Source organism: Lethenteron reissneri, chromosome 24, assembly GCF_015708825.2.
Source record: "Lethenteron reissneri isolate LAM-NWPU_2019-01 chromosome 24, ASM1570882v1, whole genome shotgun sequence".
Taxonomy (NCBI): domain Eukaryota; kingdom Metazoa; phylum Chordata; class Hyperoartia; order Petromyzontiformes; family Petromyzontidae; genus Lethenteron; species Lethenteron reissneri.
Genome location: NC_083802.1, coordinates 8,866,144 through 8,889,453, shown reverse-complemented (window position 1 = coordinate 8,889,453; position 23,310 = coordinate 8,866,144). Strand labels below are relative to the sequence as shown.

General features: G+C 48.6%; 1 protein-coding gene across 1 annotated transcript; it reads right to left on the bottom strand.

Annotated features, from left to right (window-relative positions):
* Positions 1-278: 278 nt before the first annotated feature.
* Positions 279-22,091, bottom strand: LOC133346530 (protein shisa-like-2A). Its single transcript, XM_061558174.1, has 3 exons — positions 21,567-22,091; positions 8,087-8,226; positions 279-7,824 (listed from the first exon to the last, which is right to left on the bottom strand). Exons 1-3 carry the CDS (start codon positions 21,767-21,769, stop codon positions 7,241-7,243), a joined length of 927 nt encoding a protein of 308 aa, XP_061414158.1. The 5' UTR covers positions 21,770-22,091; the 3' UTR covers positions 279-7,240.
* Between the last annotated feature and the right edge of the window lie 1,219 nt (positions 22,092-23,310).

Sequence of the window (23,310 nt, the reverse complement as noted above, 5' to 3'; positions counted from 1 at the left end):
GATAGTGCTTGGAATGGCAACCACGACGAGCACACAGGTTGTCATTGGGCCGCAGGGTTCCATAGTGAGCAGACGGGTCGTGCAGCAACATCGATTGTTGGGCTCCCACATGGTGAAGTATGGTAAAAAAACAACCTCCATGACCCACATCGTGTGCGGAGGCCCACATCAGCAGTGGATTGAAAAAGGGCCATACACGTATAGAGTTCAATGAAGCAATTCACTCTCCGTTCCCCTCGCTCGCACACAGTTGCCAAAGACTGAGAACAGCCAACCCCTTGATGTGAACGCTTTTTTTTTTATTGAAAGCCGTAAACGAGCATCAATCACTGGCACTGCATACAGATGGAACAGTCAATCCGAACCGACGACACGATCACAAGATCCACCCACCAGCACAGCCACGATGATGGGGAGAGGAACTGGGGGACAGACCCAGGAAATGTTGTTCAAGGTGGAGAATCTGAGACTCGAGGTCACATTGGATTTCCATATCCTTGATACTTTTAAAAAGAGACTTGCAGTCTCGGTGGGTACTTACGCCCATTAAGCAACGCGGCATATAATCCGAAAAAACACGTCTGGAGGGCTAGACAGCACGTCCACGAAGACCCACGCATTTGAATGTTCTCGCCTGGTTAAATAAATGGAACTGAACGTAACTAGATCCAGGAATCTCAATGGACTCTCCTGGTTAGATAGATGGTGAATAAAAAAAAACTGTTTTGGGTGTACAGGGGATGGTCCCACGCAGGTGGATTGGATTGCAAGGTTCCATTGAATGGCCACTAAAGTCACGCCAGACCTCGGGCCCCTTCATTTGTTTCTGTGGGGGCGTTTGAACTCGGTCTACACTGACCATCTCAGAGACCGATCGAACGAAAGGCAAAAATACGAGCTGTTTGAGCCTGATAATATCGGTGTGGAGCGATTGAGGAATGTTCGAGCAAATGGTGCACAGTTCATGCATCTGCTATTGCTGTCTGGACGGATGGTTCCTGACTGTTGCCATGCTATGTTTACCTGGGCAGAAGTCTCGATGGGCTGTCCCTCTGTCCTGGTTACATACAGGCAGGAGTCACAATTGACTGTCTCTCCTGGTCAAATAGACATCTCAATTGGCCCCCTGTCCTGGTTACATAGGGGACATCAATCCCAGTAGGTTGTCTCGTGCTTTTGCCCGGCTCACTATCCAAAATGAATCTCAGTGGGCTGTCTCGCTTTCGCTCGGTTACATAGAGGGCACTGACATAGATCAATAAGTGCCCGTTCGTTGACCTTCCGTGTCTCGATTTACCTACCATCGTATCAATATCAGATGGACATTCCACTGACACAACTACTAAACACGCACACACGCACATGCACACACACACGAATGTTCTAAAAGCGGCCACAATGAAGCCTGCACACTTGGCACGCGCGTATTACAGCCGTGTACTTGATTGTGTACGCACAGACGCACGCACACACACACACACGCAGACGCGCACACGCGGAGTTAGGCACATGGTCCAAAGTGGTAACGACTTTGCACACAAATATCTCCGAAAACCCGACGCGAATCGTAATAGTAGAACCCGCCAAGGGCTGCCGCCCGTAGAGAAATCAGTCCCAGGGCTGACTTTGATCCGGGTCTGTCGGGGTCAGTGACCCAGACAATAACTCCTCAGTTGGCACACCACATCCAGTATACGACTTATCTTTAACTGCGGCTAATAGCCACGTGCCACCTACTTTAGTCGACAAGCAGCCCAGAAAAAAACATTCGAATACAACATTAAAAAGTTCAAACATGTGCCTCTTCAGCGTAATCTTTACTCTTAGTTTTTGTTTTACCCTTTGAATAGCCACTTGCGTGGTTTGACACCGTTGTCGTAAACACCCATATTCTAGGATATATAACTTAAATACAAAGGTGGCAGTTGAACTTAGCAGGCTTTTACCTGGAGTGAGTTGGGGGAAGGGCGTGTGTGTGTGGAGGGTAATGGGCTCTGTGAAAACAATGGTCAATTAGATTTGTGCAGCTCTTATTTAGTTTCAGTATTGCCACTTGTTATTGTTTTTTTTATGTTCCAGCTACACAAAGGTGAATGTACACATTTCTGGGGAAGGAACTTGCCTAACAAGGCATTTCACAATGTCCACTTCAGAATCTAGTGATAGGTTAACCACAACGCCAACTCCACACCACAGTTTTTGCGACAATCGCAGTGTGCGCAATCATGGCATTGCAAACACTGTCAACAACCTCAGGGGAGTGGTTCGAACAACAACAAAAACATGATTCATAAAGGTTTTTTGGGGGTTAGATCGCGTAAGTATAAATGTGTATACCGGCCATCACCCGACATAGCCAACCAGTAAAGCTTGTCATGTATTCAAAACGTGCCAATTGGTTACTCCTTGAACCCACCCGGTGTGTAGGAGAGGATATCCACAACATTTAGAATTTGAGTACGACGTTTTGCTGGTAATTACATCCAGAATCAACGGACGATTTTTTTACCAGAATTGTGATGAGATCTACCTGCTTCAGGTATTACATAGAGCAAGATGTGTTAACGACACATTAATACTGACGAGATCTAACCCAAAAAAAACTTTCTTATGAATAATATTTGTCGCGAAAGCCTATGTGTCAAAAACACATGAACTGTAACATTAACTCCTGTTGTCCAATAGAAATAACCAATAACGGGGCTGCAGGGTTAGCGCAGTGGTGATCGCCTGTCCCTCGCAGCATGAAGGCCTGGCTTTGATTCTCGACTCGGGCGCCTTTTGGTGTGGAGTTTGTGTGTCCTGCACGTGTTCTACCGTGGGGTTTCTCCCACAGGTGAAACAAAAACCGTACATTGTAACTGATATTGGCCCAACATCCCCTTGCTAAAAATAAATTACCTGCAAATGGATTGAAAACTTGGCAGGGCCCTGCAGAAAAACGAGTTTTGTAACTCAGTGAGGCTTTCCTGGGTAAACAATTGTATATAAATACCAGATAATGCGATGTCGTTATCCACGCGTGTTACGCCTATAATCGTGTGTATTAACAGATAATAAAAGAGGATTGATCCACATATACCAGGATAATCGTGGATCGGCCTGGCCCTGCGGATGAATTTGGTTGTGGATAAATAGGCTGCTATTAAGAGGCGTTTCACAGTTTGCTAGTACTGTACTGTAATACACAAATTAGTTTATCTTATCAAATATGCAATGAAAAATCTCAAGCCCGCTGCGCATTGGGGGAGGGGGGGGAGTAAAACAGTGATGAATATATGCAGCATTGTGTTATTTTATAAAATATGCATACAATATTCCTTAACAGGCAATGAGTGTTTTAAATTCTCCCGCCCTCAAAACACTCATCACAAATTCACACTGATGCACAACTACCGTCGTCATCATCATGATCATCCAGCCGTGGTCAATCTGCTGTTGAATTAAGGATTCCCGAAGCCAATGCCCTCTGTAATGGCCCTGCAATGTAACTGTCCATCGAACACAGACGTGGCCAACCTGTAACAGAGTTCTGCAAAGAGCCAAGTGTTTTTAAACATATCGTACAACGTATACAACTTTCATTCGTGATTCTTTGCTACTGTCATAGTACGCTCGACGTTTTACCCCTTCGATAGAGCCGCATGTAGTGGAGTAAAGATCCGCACGCGGCTCGGGAGACGCCAGTTGGCCACCGCTGAATCCAGCACCACCTGCACACGAGCCGATCTCTTTGCTCGATCTCGTCTGTGGACGCGCCCTTGGGCATTTCCTCCTCTTGGCTGTCACTCTGTCACTCTTTCTCGACCACCGGCTATCACCCCCTTCTAGCCATGTATCCTGCCCAAGCCCAGTTGACTTGTCTTAACAGTCACTATGGTTGCGAGAAAATGCTCGTCTGAGGGAATTGTTACAAAGTGAAAACACCTCGATGAAAGCCTCCCTTTATTTTTTGCCTCTAAATTTCCCTGAAAAGCAAAATCGAATCTTTGCATCTGTGGGTATAAACTGTTTCGTCTGGAAACATTTGTTTGGTAGAATTATGAAGTAGCCTGCGTTCAGAGATTTGGAAAATGTCTGAACCAAGTTTTGTTCATTAGCACTGCCAGGCTCAAGCTTTGAGACTCGGTTTATTTTTATGGGGGGTGGGCGGTGGGGGGACAGCCAAATCAACTGGAAACTGATGTCTGGAAATAAACTTGAGAGCTCGAATAAGGGTGGCTAAAGGAAGCTTTCGCCTGGCATTGGCACTGAACACTGACACTACGTTAGTCTTCTTCTTAGCTTCTCAAGTTAACAGTTAACATTGGAATACATTTTACCTTAGTCTGGCTCTGTTAGCCTTCGGCATGCATATTAAAATCTAAGAATACTTTAATCGGGCTCTGTAAGCCTCAAGAGTTGACATTTAACCATAAGAGCCCTATAGTTTGGCTCTGAAGTTTGAAACATTAACACTGAACCCTAGGAATACAATGGGTACCTAAGTCTGGCTCTTCGTGCCTCACATTTACACTGAATGTTATATATCCTAAGGATGCCTATGGTTCTCTGAATCTAGGAAATCAATACTGGCTCATAAGAATCCTAAAGGAGCCGTTGACTCTCTGAGCTTCAGATGTTAACACTGAACTCTTAAGAATACTCATGGTCAGCTCATCTGGCTCTATGAGCCTTAGGCATTAACACTAAATCCTAATCCTCAGGTGCCTTAGTCTGGCTCTGTGAACTTCAGGCACTGATGAAAACTGGACCCCTTAGCCGGACTAAGGATGCCAAAATCTGGCTTTGTGAGTAACAAAACTCGCAGGGAGGTGGCAGGAAGTTGCAATATTCCCATAGACCACAGTTCGTGGGTGAACCACATGTTGTGAAATATAAGACAACACAATACGGGCCATTTAAAGGTGACCCTCGTACTAGAATTGGGACATTTCCATACCAAATATATTGGCAATAAATTGTCTTTCCCTGCAACACGTGCACTAGACATCACGCGTGAATATATCTCTCGTGATTGGTTAAAATAAAAGTCACAGATTTGGGTGACAGCTCTGGAATTGGGTGCCTCGAGGTCACATCATTTTTGTATGGAGCATGTTATTAGCTGCCAAAGTGGGTTTGCTAATTATATCATAGACTGAAAGATTAGTTGGGTCAATGACTGAAGTGTGATTATGTTCGTTCGGGAATAATCTCTAGTCATACTTATGCTTAAGTGTGACATTCTGTGGAATGTTAACCCAACAGCAAAACCTCGCAGTGTCTTTCAGAAGGATCCTACTGGGGATGTTTGCCAAATTATTCTACTTTCTCAACTGCCCAGCCACCTTAACTTTCAAGCTACATGTCCAATTTTTTATTATAAATATATATTTTTTACCAAATAGACATAATCCAACCTGCAGGTCCAGTAGACTGTTGTGACGTTCTTTCCTGTCCAAATACTACCATAACACGAGCCCTACTATCCCCATCTCGGAGCCAACCCAAACACGAGCTCTGCCTCAAACCCACCAGCCAACCAGAGCCGATTCCTGCCACTGACCCTCGCCTTAAGCACACTATTCAACCACGTATGTATGTTGCAACTTCTTTCGCACCATACGTTACCGACCGTGCTAATCACTAGCCCTGCTCCGAACAACACGAGCTATCCAAACACGAGCTCGACCCCAAAAAACCCTCTGGCACTCCCATTAATACGACCCCTAAGGTGTCCAGGAGATGGCAGTGGCGAGCACTCCGCCTCTTCCTCCCGCATTCTCCCCCATATTAAGCAACTCAGAAATTGCCAAACATCCCAAGGCAAAGACCCTCCATCTCAAAAGTTTTGAGACTCACTGAGACTTTCCTGGGAAAGTAACTGGCGTTACTAATACTGTATTGTTACTTCGATACACTTTAGCTGGCCAAGCATGAGCTGTACCCCCAAAAAGCTACCCCAGTAGCCCCAACCATGCCTGTACCTTAACCCTAACCCTAGCCAAACCTATGGCTCATGGGGTCTAGCCGTATTTTCACTGCGAGTGTTCACGATTTAGGGGTTTGCAACGTGACGGTTTCCGGGTAGGGCGGGGGTGGGGGCGTAGGGTGGATTGGATGGCAGTGCTCCAGATAACCCGGGTACTGGGAATTTTACGGATCAAAAATACTAATGACGGCATTTAAGTACAATAGGCTGAGCAAATGTTGCCGTACAGCTGAAATTCGATTGGCGGCAAAAAAAAACCGATGCGAGTAAGTGAAGGAGCAGTCACATGACCATCGTGGCCTGTGCAGGGGTGTTCAGTAATAATAATTCTAATTTATAATGCCGCATTCCATCCTAGGATTCCAATGCGCAATGCATGGAAAACAGGAAACAAAAACAGAACCTCTTTAGGGAAGGTCTCTTTAAAGAGATGGGTTTTCAACGCAGGTGTCAAAGCAGTCATGGGTACCGCTAAACTACACTGTGTCGCGTTCAGTCTGTTGGAATTTCGTTTTTTGAAAGATCCTCATTGAGAAACCTGGAGTTTGTAAGAGCAATGTTTCGTATAAAGGTGTCGGGGTTCTTGTGCAGTCCTTCATCAGTAACATTGCGGTTAAGGCTGTAGTTACTAATGCCTAAACGATATGGAGCGTTAATATTGTACAATGCGCATGAGAATTACTAATGGCTTCAGGTTCACCAGCATTCATTCAAGCAAGCCGGACACTGCTGATGAGACACCGTGTCAAAACCCATCCAAGAGTTTGCTTGTGTTGAACAAATGCTGCTGAAATGATTCGCTCCCAGAATGCCGTGTGGCTGATGTGATGTGTAAAAAATACTTTTATCTTTTTACGTCGCCAGATATGTGAATGGGGGGGGGGGGTACTGTATTCTCCAATTATGTATGTTGTTACTTATCTTCCCCATTATTTATCACACATGTCAAAATTGAAGGGCAAATTATTCTGAAGTGTTTCTACAATTTTGATGATGTTCGTTGCTGACCGCTTGACGTGTTGGGGCCTCTGGGCCTGTGCTCAACAACTGTGTTAATAAAAAAAAAAGAGATACACAACCCCTTATCTGGAGCACTGTGGTGGAGATCGACGAGATGGTGGGAGGTGTAGACATGTGGAGATGGAGGGAAGGGGCAGTATGAGCAGAGAGGATGGGGTCACAGGGGTCATGGAGATTCTACTCGGGCCCACTCCCGTCTTGCTCAGGTCTGGTCCCAGCTCGGCCGAGTTTCAAACGCTTGTCGTGTCAGGGTTCACTGTGGCTTGGGCCCAGCAAGGGGGACCCGTGGACGGGGGGTCTCTGGAGGGACGGCCCTAGAAGTGGGGAACCTTTGATGGGGTGACTCAAGAGGGACGGCTTTGGGAGGGGGGACCCCTGCATGGGGGTACTGGGGAGGGAAGGCTTTGGGAGGGGGGACCCCTGTGTGGGTGCAATGTGAAGGGATGGCTGTGGGAGGGGAGACCCCTGAATTGGGGTACTATGAAGGGATGGCTGTGGGAGGGGGGACCCCTGTATTGGGGTGTTAAGTGATGGCCCTGGGAGGGGAGACCCCTTGAGAGAGGGGTTTTGGAGGGATGGTCCAGGGAGTGGGGACCCCTGAATTTGGGGGCTGTTGAGGGACGGCCCAGGGAGAGGGGACCCCTGGACAGGGGGGCTCTGGACGGACGACCCTGGCAGGGTTCTCAGCGCCTCGGGGCGCGACTCGGAGGTGAGGGGGGTCTCGCAGGTCAGGTGCTGCGTGGTGGGCGACGACACGTTCCCCCGGGCGTGCGGTGCGGGCGACAGGTCGGCGTAGGCCCCGAGCGCTGGGCGGTCCGGCTCATCCTTTCCTGGGGAGGGTCCCAAACACACGCGGCCTATTACACGGAGCTATCACCGGCGGGGCCACCACACAAGTACCAATTTTTCCATCTCCCCCCATCACTCCCCGCTTGGGTCTTAAGTGGTGAATTCGATTTCGAGATTTCCCAGGACAAATTGAAGACGATCCTTGGAGAGAGAGAGAAAACAGGACAGGTGGCAACTACAGTGCCCTTGGGGTTCGAACGAGGTAGAGGAAGAGGAAGAAGAGGAAGAGGAGGAGGGCGGCACCTAGTGGCTGCAGGCGCAGTCCCGAGGGGAGGCGCTGCGCAGGCTTGGTGAAGAGGGAGAAGTAGCAGAGCACGAAGGCGCAGAGCACGAACGCGATGAGGATGAGTCCGGCGATGCCGAGTCCCACGAGGGCGCCCACGCTGCACGCCGCGGGACACACACAAAGACAACAACAACAACAAGATCCCCCGGATAGCCTTTGACAGACTGTTGGGCCAAGTGCTGTTCGCGAGCACCCGTTCAGGCCGGCACGGCACGCGAGGGGGTGGGGTGTCCCGCACCACGCCCGCCCCATGTTTATTTCGCCCCGTGCTGATGTTTACACGGAGGCCCAGCACCGGTTCAGGTGTTCGTCACCGGTGTTGGCTGTGAGTGGGATTTGAACTCAGGTCGCCGGGTTCGGAGTGCAACAGCATGAAGGCCCTGATGGAGCCACTTCCACCACCCCCCCCCCCCCCACCATTGCTCATCTCTTCTGACCCTCTTTGCCTTTTATTTCTCATTCGTCCTCTTCTCTCTTCGCTTTCCTGTTCCTCTTTCTTGTTTTCCATTAAAGGAGTAACACTTCGTGGGGACGTGAACACCGGTTGTCCTATGGATATACACGCCCCCGTCACAGAAATGTGGAATGTCCGTCACTGGCTCAGGGCTGCAAACAAGAGATGAGCACCAATGCAGCAATGCTCACTGAAGCAGGAAATCACGCTGAATATTTTGACACGCACACACATACCGCACCTCCGATTAGCACGGTTGGCTACGTACGGCACGAAAGAAGTTCAACACGCATATACACACGAGGCAAGTCAGAAGTCGCAAATAACTCGTGTGATTCGATTAAATATTCTTGGTTCTTTCGGTAAAGTCACGTAGAAGGGAAATAATAAAATAAAAAAATTTCAACTATTAAATTCTCACGACGTTTCGATTGCAACACAAGCAATCATCATCAGGTGTGAAAACCACAACAAGTTTTTTTTTTAAGTGGCGTTTTTTTTCTAAATTTTCTTGCTGTGGTTTTCATACCTGATGATGATTGCTTGTATTGCAATCGAAACGTCGTGAGAATTTTATTGTTTTATTTTAATTATTTATAATTTCCCTTCTCCGTGACTTTACCGAAAGAACCAAGAATATGAATCCCTGCAGTCACGAAAGCTTTAAATCGAAATTCGATTAAATATCACGATTCGGGCTCATGATATTTCATTTCGCCCCGTTGTGGTGTGTATATAAAATCTTGTGACTGCAGGTTTTATGCAAACCCACTACAAAGTAGAAAATAATCGCATCTTACGACATATTATTTGATGTGCACATATCGCGAGCGTAAGTGTCCATTCTAAACGACGTATCTGTACTTGAGTGATACATTCTTATCCACGGATACAAATCCACCGACTTTTCCTTTTCGTGATTTTATTGATTTAGACTGGAAAAATCCGATGAGCTATGAAGCTCCTGTTCATAGGCGTCTAGGGGCGGGTCAGCAAGTTACACAGAGCGGCTGAGCCCTGTACAATACAGTGCAGGGGATACACAAATCAATCTCTGAAACCAAGGGGCCGTCCATAAATTACGTCACGCACCTGGGGGGGAGGGTCAGACATTTGTGACGATGTGTGACGATGGCGGGGGGGGGGGGAGAAATGTGACGTCACATCAAAATGCGCAACTTTAAATAAATATAGACAACACGTTCTACTTAATTAAATCGACTTTTTAATAAATGTTTTCTCCTACAACATCAGAGTGCAGCGCCACATTAAATACGCACTACAATGACAACAGTTTAAAGCGATTTGAAGCATGTTTTATTTGGGGGGGGGGGCAGAGCTTTGTGACGTCATATTTGAGGGGGGGGGGTCTGACTTTTTGTGACGCCGCGTGACGAAGGGGGGGGGGGTCCAAAATCGTCCAAAATCGCGTGACGTCATTCATGGACGACTCCTATGACACGGTAGTTGTGTTTTAAGGTCTCACGCTAAAGCTTAAAGATCCTTAACTGCCGAGTCACCTCCCAGCCGGCGATAGCCATGCTGAGCGAGCGAATGGAAATCCCTGCCGCATTCACAGGCACAGCAACGACCTCCCTCCCCTCAAAGATCCGTTGCCACACCGTGGCTCTTCACCTCGCGAGAACAACGACATCCCTGCTGCTGCTACACTACCCACAACATCATCCGTGTGGCTGTCATCGCTACTGATAGCTCCGGTCTTATCTCCCCCCGACCCCCCCCCCGACAATTAGGACAGACCCTAACGCCAGATCTTCAGATCCTTGGGAAGAAACTTCAAAGGGCTGGCGCCTTGAAAGTGAAACATGAGCAAAGCGGCCGTGTCTGCAGTACCGGCCCCAACAGCTCGCTGGCGATTATTAAATGCAAAATGAATCTGGAAGCCCTCCAGCAGAGGTCGCAACCGGGTACCCGATACCCGTACCCGGCTGATTACGGGTACCCGTTTGCGACCCTGGTGCGGCCGGGACGGGTACGGGTAGGCCGTGAGTCACTGGTGAGTAGCCGTTTGTCACTCATTTCCCAACGTCTTGTCTCTTCTCACAATTCAAGTTCCTAGAATCAACCCACCCGCGCCTGCAACATGGCTTCATCCCAGAGGTCGCAATCGGGTACCCGTACCCTACCCGATACCCGGCCGGGTACGGGTAGCCGGGTATCGGGTAGGGTACGGGTACCCGTTTTCGACCCTGGTGCGGCCATGGTCGCAACAGCTCATATCGTTGGGGAAATGATGCCTCCTGCTGGTGGCACAAAGCCTGGTCCCCTTGACATGTCCACATCGAGACCCTGACATTGCTAGACGGACCTTGCAAATCCGTCGCCTGTGGCGTCACTCGGGGGGTGCGCACCGCACCGGGTGACACCATCAGAGGGGGTGACATCAAAACGACAAAGTGTTTCAGCAGACATTTCTTATTTTTAATGAAAATATCTCTGTAGTTAGTTATAACAACAAAAACATTTTTCGTAAGCCCAGCTGACATGTACTGTATCAATATACCTACAAGGCTAAAACTCGATGCTAATTTACTTTTTGAACCTTCTATTGCGCTCCGGTCACAGCTGTCATTATTACCCAATTACAATGACGCTTCTAATCACGTGGTTTCGTCCGCACGCGCTACAAGCACGCGCTGTTGTTTTCGTCGCTGGTGGTGTTTTATAGTCGCTGATTTTGACAAATTTTCTGGTGTTTTAGCTACAATATTGTGGTAATTAGTATTTGTGAACCTATATCAATAACTTTTTTGAGAATGAAGTAGTAATTAAAGGAAAAGGAGAAAAATTAAAACGGCTTCCGCTGAGTTACTAATAATGTTGTAACTAATAATGTTGTAATTCAATGTAGAAAGATTTTACAAAAAACTCCTTACATTTTTTTTACGGTTTTATTAACAACTTAGTTTAATTCACGGTCGAGAAGTTCGTCAATGGCGCCTGAGACGACACGTGGCGCCTGAGACGACACGTGGCGCCTGCTTCTTGGGCGAAGCGATTCGAGAGTTTAGGGACCGCGGCGTTTTTTACCCACACAAATATTTTTCAAATAATATGGCGTCCATACAAAATGTTAATTGCTTTAAAGTAGCGAATTAATTGATTAATTGATACCTTTTTGATAGAGGCATGCATTGTCACCGGATCTGAGTGCGTGTGCACAATTTGGAATTGATCGGACAACAGGAATTAGACTAACTTTTGATTACAAAGTAAAACCGTTGAAAAATGTTGTTAGTATTCATATAATCTAAGAAATATTACATTTAAGCATACTCTTTGGTTCATTCGGTAAAGTTACGTAGGTAGAAAAATAAAATAAAACAAAAAAATATATATCACGACGTTTCGATCACAACACAAGCGGTCGTCCTCAGGCGGAAAAAAATAATCCAGCAGTGGAACTGCTGAACCAGCGAGAGAGCTGTTACAACAAGAGGCTATTCATGTGGCGATGGGCAAGCAAGCGGGATCTGAGCTGGAAAGTAATTTCATCCCCGGACGCAAGCACGTGATGTTTCTTTCTGGGAGATACCAGTTCCAGATCATTTTCGGGTTGAAATCAAAAGGGCAAGTGCTTCTTTCCAGAACAAAGATGGACCTTCCAGTGTTGCAGCAAGACAAGATGCACAAGCAAAGGGAGATGTGCGCCAGCTTTCAAAAGAGTGGCTTTACAAGGTGATGCCAAATGGCGATAAAATTCTGCGGTCATGGATAGTTTACTCACTTGTCAGCATGAATTTATACTGTTTATACTGCCGACTGTTTGCCGTCAGTGCTACAGATACGATATCCAAATTTGTAACTGGGTTTCAGAAGAGGTGGAAACTGAGCCCGAAAGTGCATAACCATGAGACATCCTAAGAGCACCCACGTTTCCTTGAACAGTGGAAAACTTTGGTAGGAGGATTGAGGCTGCACAAAACAATTGACGCCGAAACTATTGCTTTGATGGAAATGGAGATGAAAAAGTGGAGGGACATCTTGCACAGATTGCTTGATATCACATTGTTTCTTGCCAAGCAGAATCTGGAATTCCGTGGCCACAAGGAAGATGAATGTTCATTGAATAAAGGGAACTTTCTTGAGATGGTTGAGATGCTTTCAAAATATGATCCAGTGCTGAAAGAGCACCTAATGAGATTAAAGCGGAGCACATGTAAACGTAAAGTATCGGTCTCTTATCTTGCACCAAAAACTCACAATCAGTTTATAAGTGCCCTGGCAAATCATGTCAAGAAGCTCGTCATGGACATAAAGTCTGCGAAGTACCTTGGGATCATGTTCGACAGCACACCTGACATATCACATACTGACCAGATGTCCGAAGTGATCAGATATGTAAAAATCAACAATAGGAAAGTTGAAGTGAAGGAAGTATTTCTAGGATGTTTCCCTTGAAAGGGGAAAAAAGCTGCTGACCTCAGTTCTGAAATTCTTAAAAAACTTGAAGGTGATGGACTGGACATAATGATGTGCCGCGCTCAAGATTACGATAATGCTGCCACTACCGCTGGAATCCATGGAGGTGTATAAGCCCTTCTTCAGGGAAAGAACAAGAAAGCTATTTTAATGGATGTGTGGACCATTCGCTTAACTTGTGCGGTCAGCACTCTTTTGCTGAAAATACATCATGTGTGATATTTTTTGGAATTATTGAGACAATGTTTTCTTTCTTTGCTGCTACCACCCATGGATGGATGTGTTAATTGACCATACTGGAGTGTCAGTGAAAAGGCTATCAACAACACGCTGGAGTGCTCATTATGCTGCAGTTAAGCCAGTTAAAGAAAAGTTCGATAAGTTTGTGGCGGCGATTGAAGCTCTTTGTGATCCACAGGCAAAGTTCGACACAAGAGGAGCAGCACAAGGTCTTTTGCCTGCTGTCTGTGATTTCACTTTACAGTGCTACCTGTACTTCTGGTGTGATGTACTTCAGGAAGTTAATCTTACACAGCAGTACCTGCAGACTAAGGGCTTAACTCTCGACAAGGTGGTGACACAGCTCGAGGCGCTAAGACTTTTTCTGCACAAGGAGCGCAGTCACCTAGTGGAACATTCAATTGAACAGGCGCATTTAAAATCAGACGAATATGGAATTGCAGTAGAGAGAAAAGCCAGGTTCAAGAAAATGGCAGGGGAGCATGCAATAATAAAATAAGAGGGTGATGCTTGAGTGCATTGATGGCTTTCATTCTGAACTCCAGATCAGATCAAGAGCCATCAAGAAAGTAGTAGCCATATTTGAGACTGTTCAAGCGAAGAGTCTCCTATCTGCCACTGAAGAAGAGTTAAAGGTGTCCATTCCCAAATTGACCACTTTCTATGATGAGGTATCCGAGAGTGAGCTTTTAATAGAAATACCAAGGCTGAGAAGGCACCTGAAAGCAGCAGAGGTTGTTCTGGAAGAAGCCAAAGATTGGGCAACATTAAACGTTTTGACATTCATAGCTGAATGGGACTTCGTAGAATCTCTCCAAACCCTTTCACTAAGCCTAAAATTGTTTCTGACGATCTGTGTGTCTGTGGCTTCATGTGAGAGCTTTTCAAAGCTGAAACTTATAAATAATTATTTGCGATCTACAATGGGACAGTCAAGGCTTTCCGATCTTGCGACATCAATTGAAAGTGAGTTGGTGAAAGGCATTGATTTCGATTAAGTGTTTCACAAGTTCGCAGCTTTGAAGGCCAGGAAAGGAAAGTTCTGATTTAGTCGAGATGTTCACCAAGTGCTGAAATGTTTGTGTATTTGTTCCTGTTACATTTTTTGGTATTATTTCATTTCTGAGTATATTTCCATATGCATTTGTCCACAACTTCTACATTATTTGGGCCGTTATTGATTATGCAAACCTAATCCATGAATGTATCTCATGTAACGGTAAAGTTGAATGTTAAAATTAACATAATTTTGATGTAGTTCTCAAACGTTTTTACTTCGAATTCTATTGTTTTCTTCCCGAATTTTCACTTTAACCACATTAAACTATGTAAATGCAGATACAAAAAATCCAGGCCATTCCGAGAAAGAAGATCGGTCTACAAATGTTTCAGCTGCAGCCCCATATTCTGGGGACAACTGTAGATAAAACAAACACACACACTGCTGGGGACCACTCGTGTTTACCCATTAAACAAACACATGCGTTTGGAACCATTCGACCCAACGTTGACCCGACGTACGTTTTCGTTCTATGTTCACTGGGTGCTTTTGGTGTTCAGTCAGTGCTGTGAGCTGAGGCCGGTTTACACCACAGCACACTCCCAAGTGGCCGTGCACATTTGGCTCAACGTCCGCCGCAGTGGCGAGATGTTAACTACCTCGCCTGGTATACAGGAGGTCGTGGGTTCGATCCAGACCGTGACACCTGCTGTACATTTGAAGTTTGCATGTCCTCCTCGTGGTCGCGTGGAAATTTCTCCGGTTCCTCCGATTGTTTTTCCACCTCCACATTCAGAATGAACGCGCGCTTCGACTAGTTTGTCTGCTAGAAATTCCCACGTGACAAGCCGCGCTATCATTTGTGGCCAGGTCGCTTCTGAAAGAGAGCTGGACAGCTCGGTGGACCTTCCCTGGTGAATTACAAAACACCGCTATACGAATCCGACGGATCCAGCGTCAATCGCGCAGCGCAGCGCAGCCAGGGCCAGTCAAGTTCAAGTTCATTGATTAGGTATAGCCCTGTGAGCCATTCGGCTCTTGAATCGGGTGCAACCGCAACAAACAAAAATCAAAAACATGAACAAGAAAGCATCTTAAAGTGACTATGTGACTGAGTGCAAACAGAAAATCTAAGAAAAGACAGCAAAATATTGCAGAAAAAGCACCGTACACCAACGCTGTGTGCAAAAATCCCAGTGGGATGCAAGTCAAACAACAACAACAGCAACCACAAGACAACTTAGATTAAGGCCATCAGTCTAACTCTGTACTCCAACAAACAAACGTGGCCAAACCGAAAAACTTTTCGAAAATCACCCAAATAAAGCCATAAAAGCAATGAAACAGTCGGAGGCACTCTCCGTGCGCCGCCATCTTCCTCCTCCGGCTTCCACGTGGCACACGCGGCTGACGTCGAGACGGAGAGACGCGCGCGTTCTTCTTAATGAGGGTTTCCACGGAAACCGGCCTGCACTCTCACCCTCTTTCGCTTCGTTCCTATTTAATTCTCCATTTTCCCTCGAACCAATGCCCCATCTCTTCACAAAGTGCCTGTGCCGTGCGCGTGCGTGCGTTTGAATGTTGTTTGGTTTTTGTGTCTCTGTGTGTGTGTGGGTGTTTTAGGGTGTATGTCTGTTGTTGCGTGCGTGCGTGGCATCTGTTGACTCGGCCTCAAATGAGTACCTGGTGCTGTGTGTAGACATCGGCACTAGGGAGACAAAGGCGGCCGGGCGTGTTGGCCTTAATCGGTGTTCGCTAACAGCACTTGCCACTACACGGGGGATGTTTGTGTGTCGGTATGCACTTCTCTCTCTCTCTCTCTCTGTGTTTTTTACGATCAGAGGAAACAAGAAGATGCTCGGTGTAGTCGGCACTTTGCTTCATTCATCATTTCGGTTTTTTTGGTTGTTTTAATGCTTTGTTTTATGTAACCCTCCCCTTTTTAAATGAAAGATTTGACAAAAAAATTCACACTCAGCTCTCTACCCCCCTCCTCTCTCTCTACCCCCCTCTCTCCCTACTCCATGTCTATGTCCCCCCTATGTTTTCTATGTAATATTTGTAATAACATTATTATTTTCTCTCTCTCTCTCTCCGTCGGTGACAGAGCACGTGGATTATAAAGCAGGAACCCGCGATGATGTAGAGACTCTGATGATTTCATAAACCGATTAATTCAGACGGAAATATTTCTTCTTTTCTTTATATGAATGCCGAAAAGACAATTACTAATCTCGCCTCAACCCCTTGTTCCTCACCACTCCCGCGTCTCTAAACGTCATCACTCCCTCACCACCACCTCACCCGTGTCGCGTGACGTCATCACTCCCTCACCACCACCTCACCCGTGTCGCCTGACGTCATCACTCCCTCACCACCACCTCACCCGTGTCGCCTGACGTCATCACTCCCTCACCACTCCCGCGTCTCTAAACGTCATCACTCCCTCACCACCACCTCACCCGTGTCGTCTGACGTCATCACTCCCTCACCACCACCTCACCCGTGTCGCCTGACGTCATCACTCCCTCACCACCACCTCACCCGTGTCGCCTGACGTCATCACTCCCTCACCACCACCTCACCCGTGTCGCCTGACGTCATCACTCCCTCACCACCACCTCACCCGTGTCGCGTGACCTCATCACTCCCTCTCCTCCACCTCACCCGTGTCGCCTGACGTCATCACTCCCTCACCACCACCTCACCCGTGTCGCCTAACGTCATTACTCCCTCTCGACCTCACGCGTGTCGCGTGACGTCATCACTCCCTCTCCTCCACCTCACCCGTGTCGCGTGACGTCATCGACCCCTCCTCTCCTCACCACCCCTGCGTCTCGACGTCATCACTCCCTCTCCTCCCTCCCTCTCCTCTACCTCACCCGTGTCGCCTGACGTCATTGACCCTTCGTCCTCATCCCTCCCGCGTCTCTTTTGACGTCTCTCGCCCCCCCGCTATGTAACGTCTTCCTTGGTCACGTGCTTCGAGACGCTCTCCGTGGCTGTCCCAGTGGAATCTCCATCTGCTACCGATACAATGGGAGGCCGATCGATGCACGGGGGTGCAGTCAAGGGACGGCTTACGATTTGGTCAACCATGCCATGTATGGTGACGATCTGTTAATTAGCGCTCACTCCTCTGCATCGGAGTGGGAGGAGATGCCACTGCCGAAACTGGTGGTGGTGTGTGATGTACGAAGAGACCGGCGCCTTTACCATCAGCAAACACAAAAGCAAAGCGCCTGTCTGGGTGTTTGAAGCCATCAAATACTCCAACCCTCCAACTCTCTGGGTGTTTGAAGCCATCAAATACTCCAACCCTCCAACTCTCTGTCTGGGTGTTTGAAGCCATCAAATACTCCAACCCTCCAACCCTCTGTCTGGGTGTTTTAAGCCATCAAATACTCCAACCCTCCAACACTCTGTCTGGGTGTTTTAAGCCATCAAATACTCCAACCCTCCAACCCTCTGTCTGGGTGTTCGAAGCCATCAAATACTCCAACCCTCCAACCCTCTGTCTGGGTGTTTTAAGCCATCAAATATTCCAACCCTCCAACCCTCTGTCTGGGTGTTCGAAGCCATCAAATACTCCAACCCTCCAACCCTCTGTCTGGGTGTTTTAAGCCATCAAATACTCCAACCCTCCAACCCTCTGTCTGGGTGTTTGAAGCCATCAAATACTCCAACCCTCCAACACTCTGTCTGGGTGTTTTAAGCCATCAAATACTCCAACCCTCCAACACTCTGTCTGGGTGTTTTAAGCCATCAAATACTCCAACCCTCCAACCCTCTGTCTGGGTGTTCGAAGCCATCAAATACTCCAACCCTCCAACCCTCTGTCTGGGTGTTTTAAGCCATCAAATACTCCAACCCTCCAACCCTCTGTCTGGGTGTTCGAAGCCATCAAATACTCCAACCCTCCAACCCTCTGTCTGGGTGTTTTAAGCCATCAAATACTCCAACCCTCCAACCCTCTGTCTGGGTGTTTGAAGCCATCAAATACTCCAACCCTCCAACCCTCTGTCTGGGTGTTCGAAGCCATCAAATACTCCAACCCTCCAACCCTCTCTCTGGGTGTTTGAAGCCATCAAATACTCCAACCCTCCAACCCTCTGTCTGGGTGTTTTAAGCCATCAAATACTCCAACCCTCCAACCCTCTGTCTGGATGTTCGAAGCCATCAAATACTCCAACGCTCCAACCCTCTGTCTGGGTGTTTGAAGCCATCAAATACTCCAACCCTCCAACCCTCTGTCTGGATGTTCGAAGCCATCAAATACTCCAACGCTCCAACCCTCTGTCTGGGTGTTTGAAGCCATCAAATACTCCAACCCTCCAACCCTCTGTCTGGGTGTTTGAAGCCATCAAATACTCCAACCCTCCAACCCTCTGTCTGGGTGTTTGAAGCCATCAAATACTCCAACCCTCCAACACTCTGTCTGGGTGTTTTAAGCCATCAAATACTCCAACCCTCCAACCCTCTGTCTGGGTGTTTAAAGCCATCAAATACTCCAACCCTCTGTCTGGGTGTTTTAAGCCATTAAACCCTCCAACCCTCTGTCTGGGTGTTTGAAGCCATCAAATACTCCAACCCTCCAACCCTCTGTCTGGGTGTTTGAAGCCATCGAATACTCCAACCCTCCAACCCTCTGTCTGGGTGTTTGAAGCCATCAAATACTCCAACCCTCCAACCCTCTGTCTGGGTGTTTGAAGCCATCAAATACTCCAACCCTCCAACCCTCTGTCTGGGTGTTTAAAGCCATCAAATACTCCAACCCTCTGTCTGGGTGTTTTAAGCCATCAAATACTCCAACCCTCTGTCTGGGTGTTTTAAGTCATCAAATTCTCCAACCCTCCAACCCTCTGTCTGGGTGTTTGAAGCCATCAAATACTCCAACCCTCTCGACTCAACATGACGAGAAGTGAGGCAGTTGTGGAATATCAAAGTTTCCGTACATGGGCAGTGACGGTCCTCACTCCGAATGAGCCGAGCAGTATTGTAATTCCCATCAGCTGCATACCGCCGTGTGGAAGCTACCTGCTCTAATGCTCCCACACGGAGCCCCGGGTCTTCTCGGCCAGTTATGCCACCGTTCTTTATACCTGCAAAACGGGGAGACCTTCACAGGGACATCTTCGCCGGTTTGAAACGTTCAGGCAAGCCTGCCTACGACCCATCCTGCATGGTCTGGCGAGACTCGCTTGTGTGACGAGCTCGCAGATCCACGAACGATCTGGACGCAGTCCCCAGCGGCGAACTCCTCTGGCAAGTGAGGCTGCGTTGGCTGGGTCATGAAGCCCGCATTGGCCAGCCATGCTCAAACATCACGCTAATCTCTCACATTAACATAGCCATTTCCATGCCCTCGTCGAGGAGGCCGCTCTCCTCCTATCTTACACTTACATGCTAATTTCTCACGTTAACATCACCAGCCCCGGCCACTTATATATTTAAATAGTCTGCCCCAGCAGCAGCAGACCATGCTTTACCACCTGATGACGGACGCTTGTGTTGCGCCCGAAACGTCGTGATTTATTTGATTTTCTACCCACGTGACTTTACCAAAAGAACCAACGAGTATGGATTCCTGCGGTCACAAAAGCTTCAAATCGAGATTGGCTTCTGTTTGGTCTGATGGAGAAGCTCGAGAAGACGTGGACTGATCGGACTTGCCGGTGACCGGTACCAGCGTCGTCAAGGTCCACCTCTGTGGAGGAGGCTCGTGAAGGACGCTGCTGCTACTGGGCAAGTTGCAGGCAGCCGCCCTCCAACAACAACAACGGAGGGTGGAGGAGCGACGCTCACAACAACGAGCGGTATAAAACGCAGCAATTCCGCGCAGTTGTGAGCACAGGTGGTGCCTACGCCAGTAAATTCACGTGGAGCCAGTCGACCCATGGCTCCTGGGCGTGCCCCCTGACCTGCCGACGAGCGTCCGACACTTCACAGCGCCTCAAGGTGCACCTAGCCTGGCACACGCACCGTGACGACGTCACTGTGACTTAGCGGCGAACGGCGATGGTCGTCGTCGTTGTTGTTGTTTTTGTTGTCTATGTGCCTTGTGAAGTGCTCAACAAACGCAACGGGGAAATGTGTACAACACCATCACTGTGGAGGCAAATGGAGTGGTGCTGGCCACCCACCCACGCGTCTTTCACCTCCATCGGCGCTCGCTAACAGCGCTGGCTCGACCCGAAAGTCTGTTAGAGGCGACACGGGGGGGGGGGGGGGGGGCATTTCTCTTTGTTTCAGCAGGAGGCGAAATAGATGGGGAAGCAGAGCGAGGGACCATTTGATGCAAGGTTGCCATGGAGACATGAACCACGTGATGTCTGGATGTCAGAGATGGGGTATGGGAAGTGTGTGTGTGGTGTGTGTGTTTAGATTGTATGTGTGTTTGTGCGTTACTGTGTATCTGTGGTTACCGTGTGTGTGTGGTTAGACAGATACATGGGAGGTTATGTTGATATGTGTAAATTAAATACAAATTCGGAAATTGAATGATGTGTGAATCAGAGTGGATGAGAATTCGGAATCAGCCGTGAATTAATGCCGTGAGATGTAATGGACTGTGTAACGGTGGAAATGAATGGGTTATCTCACTATCCGAATGCATCATCTAGCTCGCTGCGTCGATCTGCAAATTATATATGTGAACGAATGAGCTGTGTCAATGAGCGGTGCAAATATGTGAATGAATGAGCTGTGTGAAGGAATGATATCTGTGTTTTTCATGAGTATAACAATGTGATTGATTGAGATTGCGAATGAGTTGTGTGAAAGAATGAGCTTTGTAAATGTGTGAATGAGATGTGAATGAGTTATGTGGATGGATGACACGTGATGAACGAGTTGTGTGAATGTGTCCATGAACGCGCTGTGAATGAGTTATGTGGATGAATGACACGTGATGAATGAGTCGTGTGAATCAGATGGGGGATGTAGATGGGCGTTTGTCTCAATCGAGTCTGTCTCACTTGCCGGCGTGTCTCAGCCCGTTTGTTTGTCCCGTGATTCTGCATCCCAGGTGTCTCTGCATCCCATTGTCTCGCCCGTATCGCCGTACGTATTCCCCATTAATGTTGTATATCTCCGATGCGTGTCTCAGTGATGTCTCCCCAGTATCTCCACATCTGCGCCCCGTGTCTCCCCAATGCCCCCCCCCCCGTGTCCCCTCGTCTCTTCTACGTGCCTCTCCCGTCTTAGACCCCCCCCCCCCACACACACACAATCCCCCCTATAATTGTACCCCGTGTCCCGGCGTCCCCACGTCTCTCGCCGCGTCTCCTCCACGCCTCACCTGAGGGACCACATGTAACCACCGCGGTACGGGAAGTACTGGTCCGGCGTCTCGCAGCAGTGCTTATTGTCCGAGAACCCGCAGCAGTAGGTCCACTCCGAGGGGTCCCCCGTGCGGGGACACAGGAACGCGGACATTGAGTCGTGAGTCGCCGTCTCGTAGGCGGTGCACACGTGTGACCCTTCGGCATGCTCCCCCATCATCTCTGCGTGTGTCTTCCCACCCCCCACCCCCCCTCCAACACGCCTGTCTCCACGCCTCTCGGCTCTTTGTCTCCACGGGTCCTCCGCCCTCTCGGTGTCCGTGGCCCCTTGCTGTGTCGATCGTTTTCCACGCGTCTTCCGACCACGTAGCCGTACCTGGCCCTGGCGTGTCTCAGCAAACGGTCCCTGCGTGTTCGCGTGCCACTGCGTGGAATATAGATTGCCTGCCTGTGTGTCTGTCTCCACGTGTCTCTCTACACACCACGTTTCGTCTGGCTCACCCCCATCTCCATCCCTGTCTCTCCCCTTCCCCTCTCCCCGTTCTGCCTGCGTCGCCTGCGGTCTCGCCTCGGTATCCAACGGTGACAGGCGGAGTGCGTTCTCTCATCTCTCCGTCACGTGATTCTCTCTCTCTCCCCCTCCTCTCTCCCCTTGCCCCCACACCCCACCGCTCTGCCTCTCCTTACCTCTCTTTCTCTCTCTCCTTTTTCTCCGTAACCATCTCTCCCTGCCTCTCGTTCCTTCGCTGCCTGCCTCTGCCTCCCCTTTCTCCCTCCCTCTCTCCTTCTCGCTCGCCCTGCCTATTCCTCACTCTCTCCCTACCTCTCAATTTCTCACGTATTTTTTTTATTGTCGATAAGATGAAGCTTAGATTATTGGGTTTTTTTCAAATAGACACATTGGTTCATTAATCGGAGGAGTGGAGGTTTTTGTTGTTGTTGCCTGTGCCATGCCATATGCAACGTTTACAGTGTTGGGGGGCGGCGGGGATGTGGGGGGGGGTCGATGCTTTGGTCTTGTAAATAGGGGATAGGGAAGCTCTAAAGGCTCATTATTAAAAGAGGCCCCATCCACAGAGTACACGACCACCTCCTTCGCCTCTATCACCCACTGCTAATGGAAGGCCGGCGTTCTCCGCCTCCACCACCCCCGTTAGTCGGCCACTGGTGGAACTCCGGCCACACCCTGACGGAGAAGGAGGACCTTTGAAAAGGCCGAGGCGACTGGGCAAGCGGCTGCCTCCATCCCTCCCTTCATCCCTCGACCGCCTTCCTCCTCCCTCCTCTCCATAGGCGGCTTCGTGTAAGCCACGCTCACGTCCGCCAGCCCAACATGTCTGTGTTTGGAGTACGTGGCGTGTTCACTCACTCTCACACTCGCTTAGCCATTCTACCCACCCAACCAATCACTTGGTCACTCCCTCACGCATTCTCACGAAACTCACTCACCTACCCACACACACACACCCAAACCCAACCGCCCATTCACAATCATCCACCCACTCATTCACCCACCCATGAGCACGTTTAGCAGCCTATCTCTGGATATTTAGAGTCCTCGTTCTTCCTGCGCGCAAATATGAGTGTCAGTGGGGAGAAATTGAGGCTGAATTTTAGCACAGAGTCGACCAGAAGCTTGCCTAGGGACTCGAGGCTCCTGCCACACTCATCAGATCCCGGAAAGTGTTGATGGTGACCGTGCGTGGTGGGCGTTGGAGTAGATTCTACTCTGGTGGTGGACGTGGTTCGTGAGTACCGCAC

Excerpts from the sequence above, each read along its gene's own strand:
- LOC133346530 (XM_061558174.1), bottom strand. The coding sequence starts at position 21,769 with ATGATGGGGGAGCATGCCGAAGGGTCACACGTGTGCACCGCCTACGAG. Across the intron at positions 8,227-21,566 it reads GGTTACATGTGGTCCCTCAG|CGTGGGCGCCCTCGTGGGAC; the intron begins GTGAGGCGTGGA and ends CGCGGCGTGCAG. Across the intron at positions 7,825-8,086 it reads ACTGCGCCTGCAGCCACTAG|GAAAGGATGAGCCGGACCGC; the intron begins GTGCCGCCCTCC and ends GACCCTCCCCAG.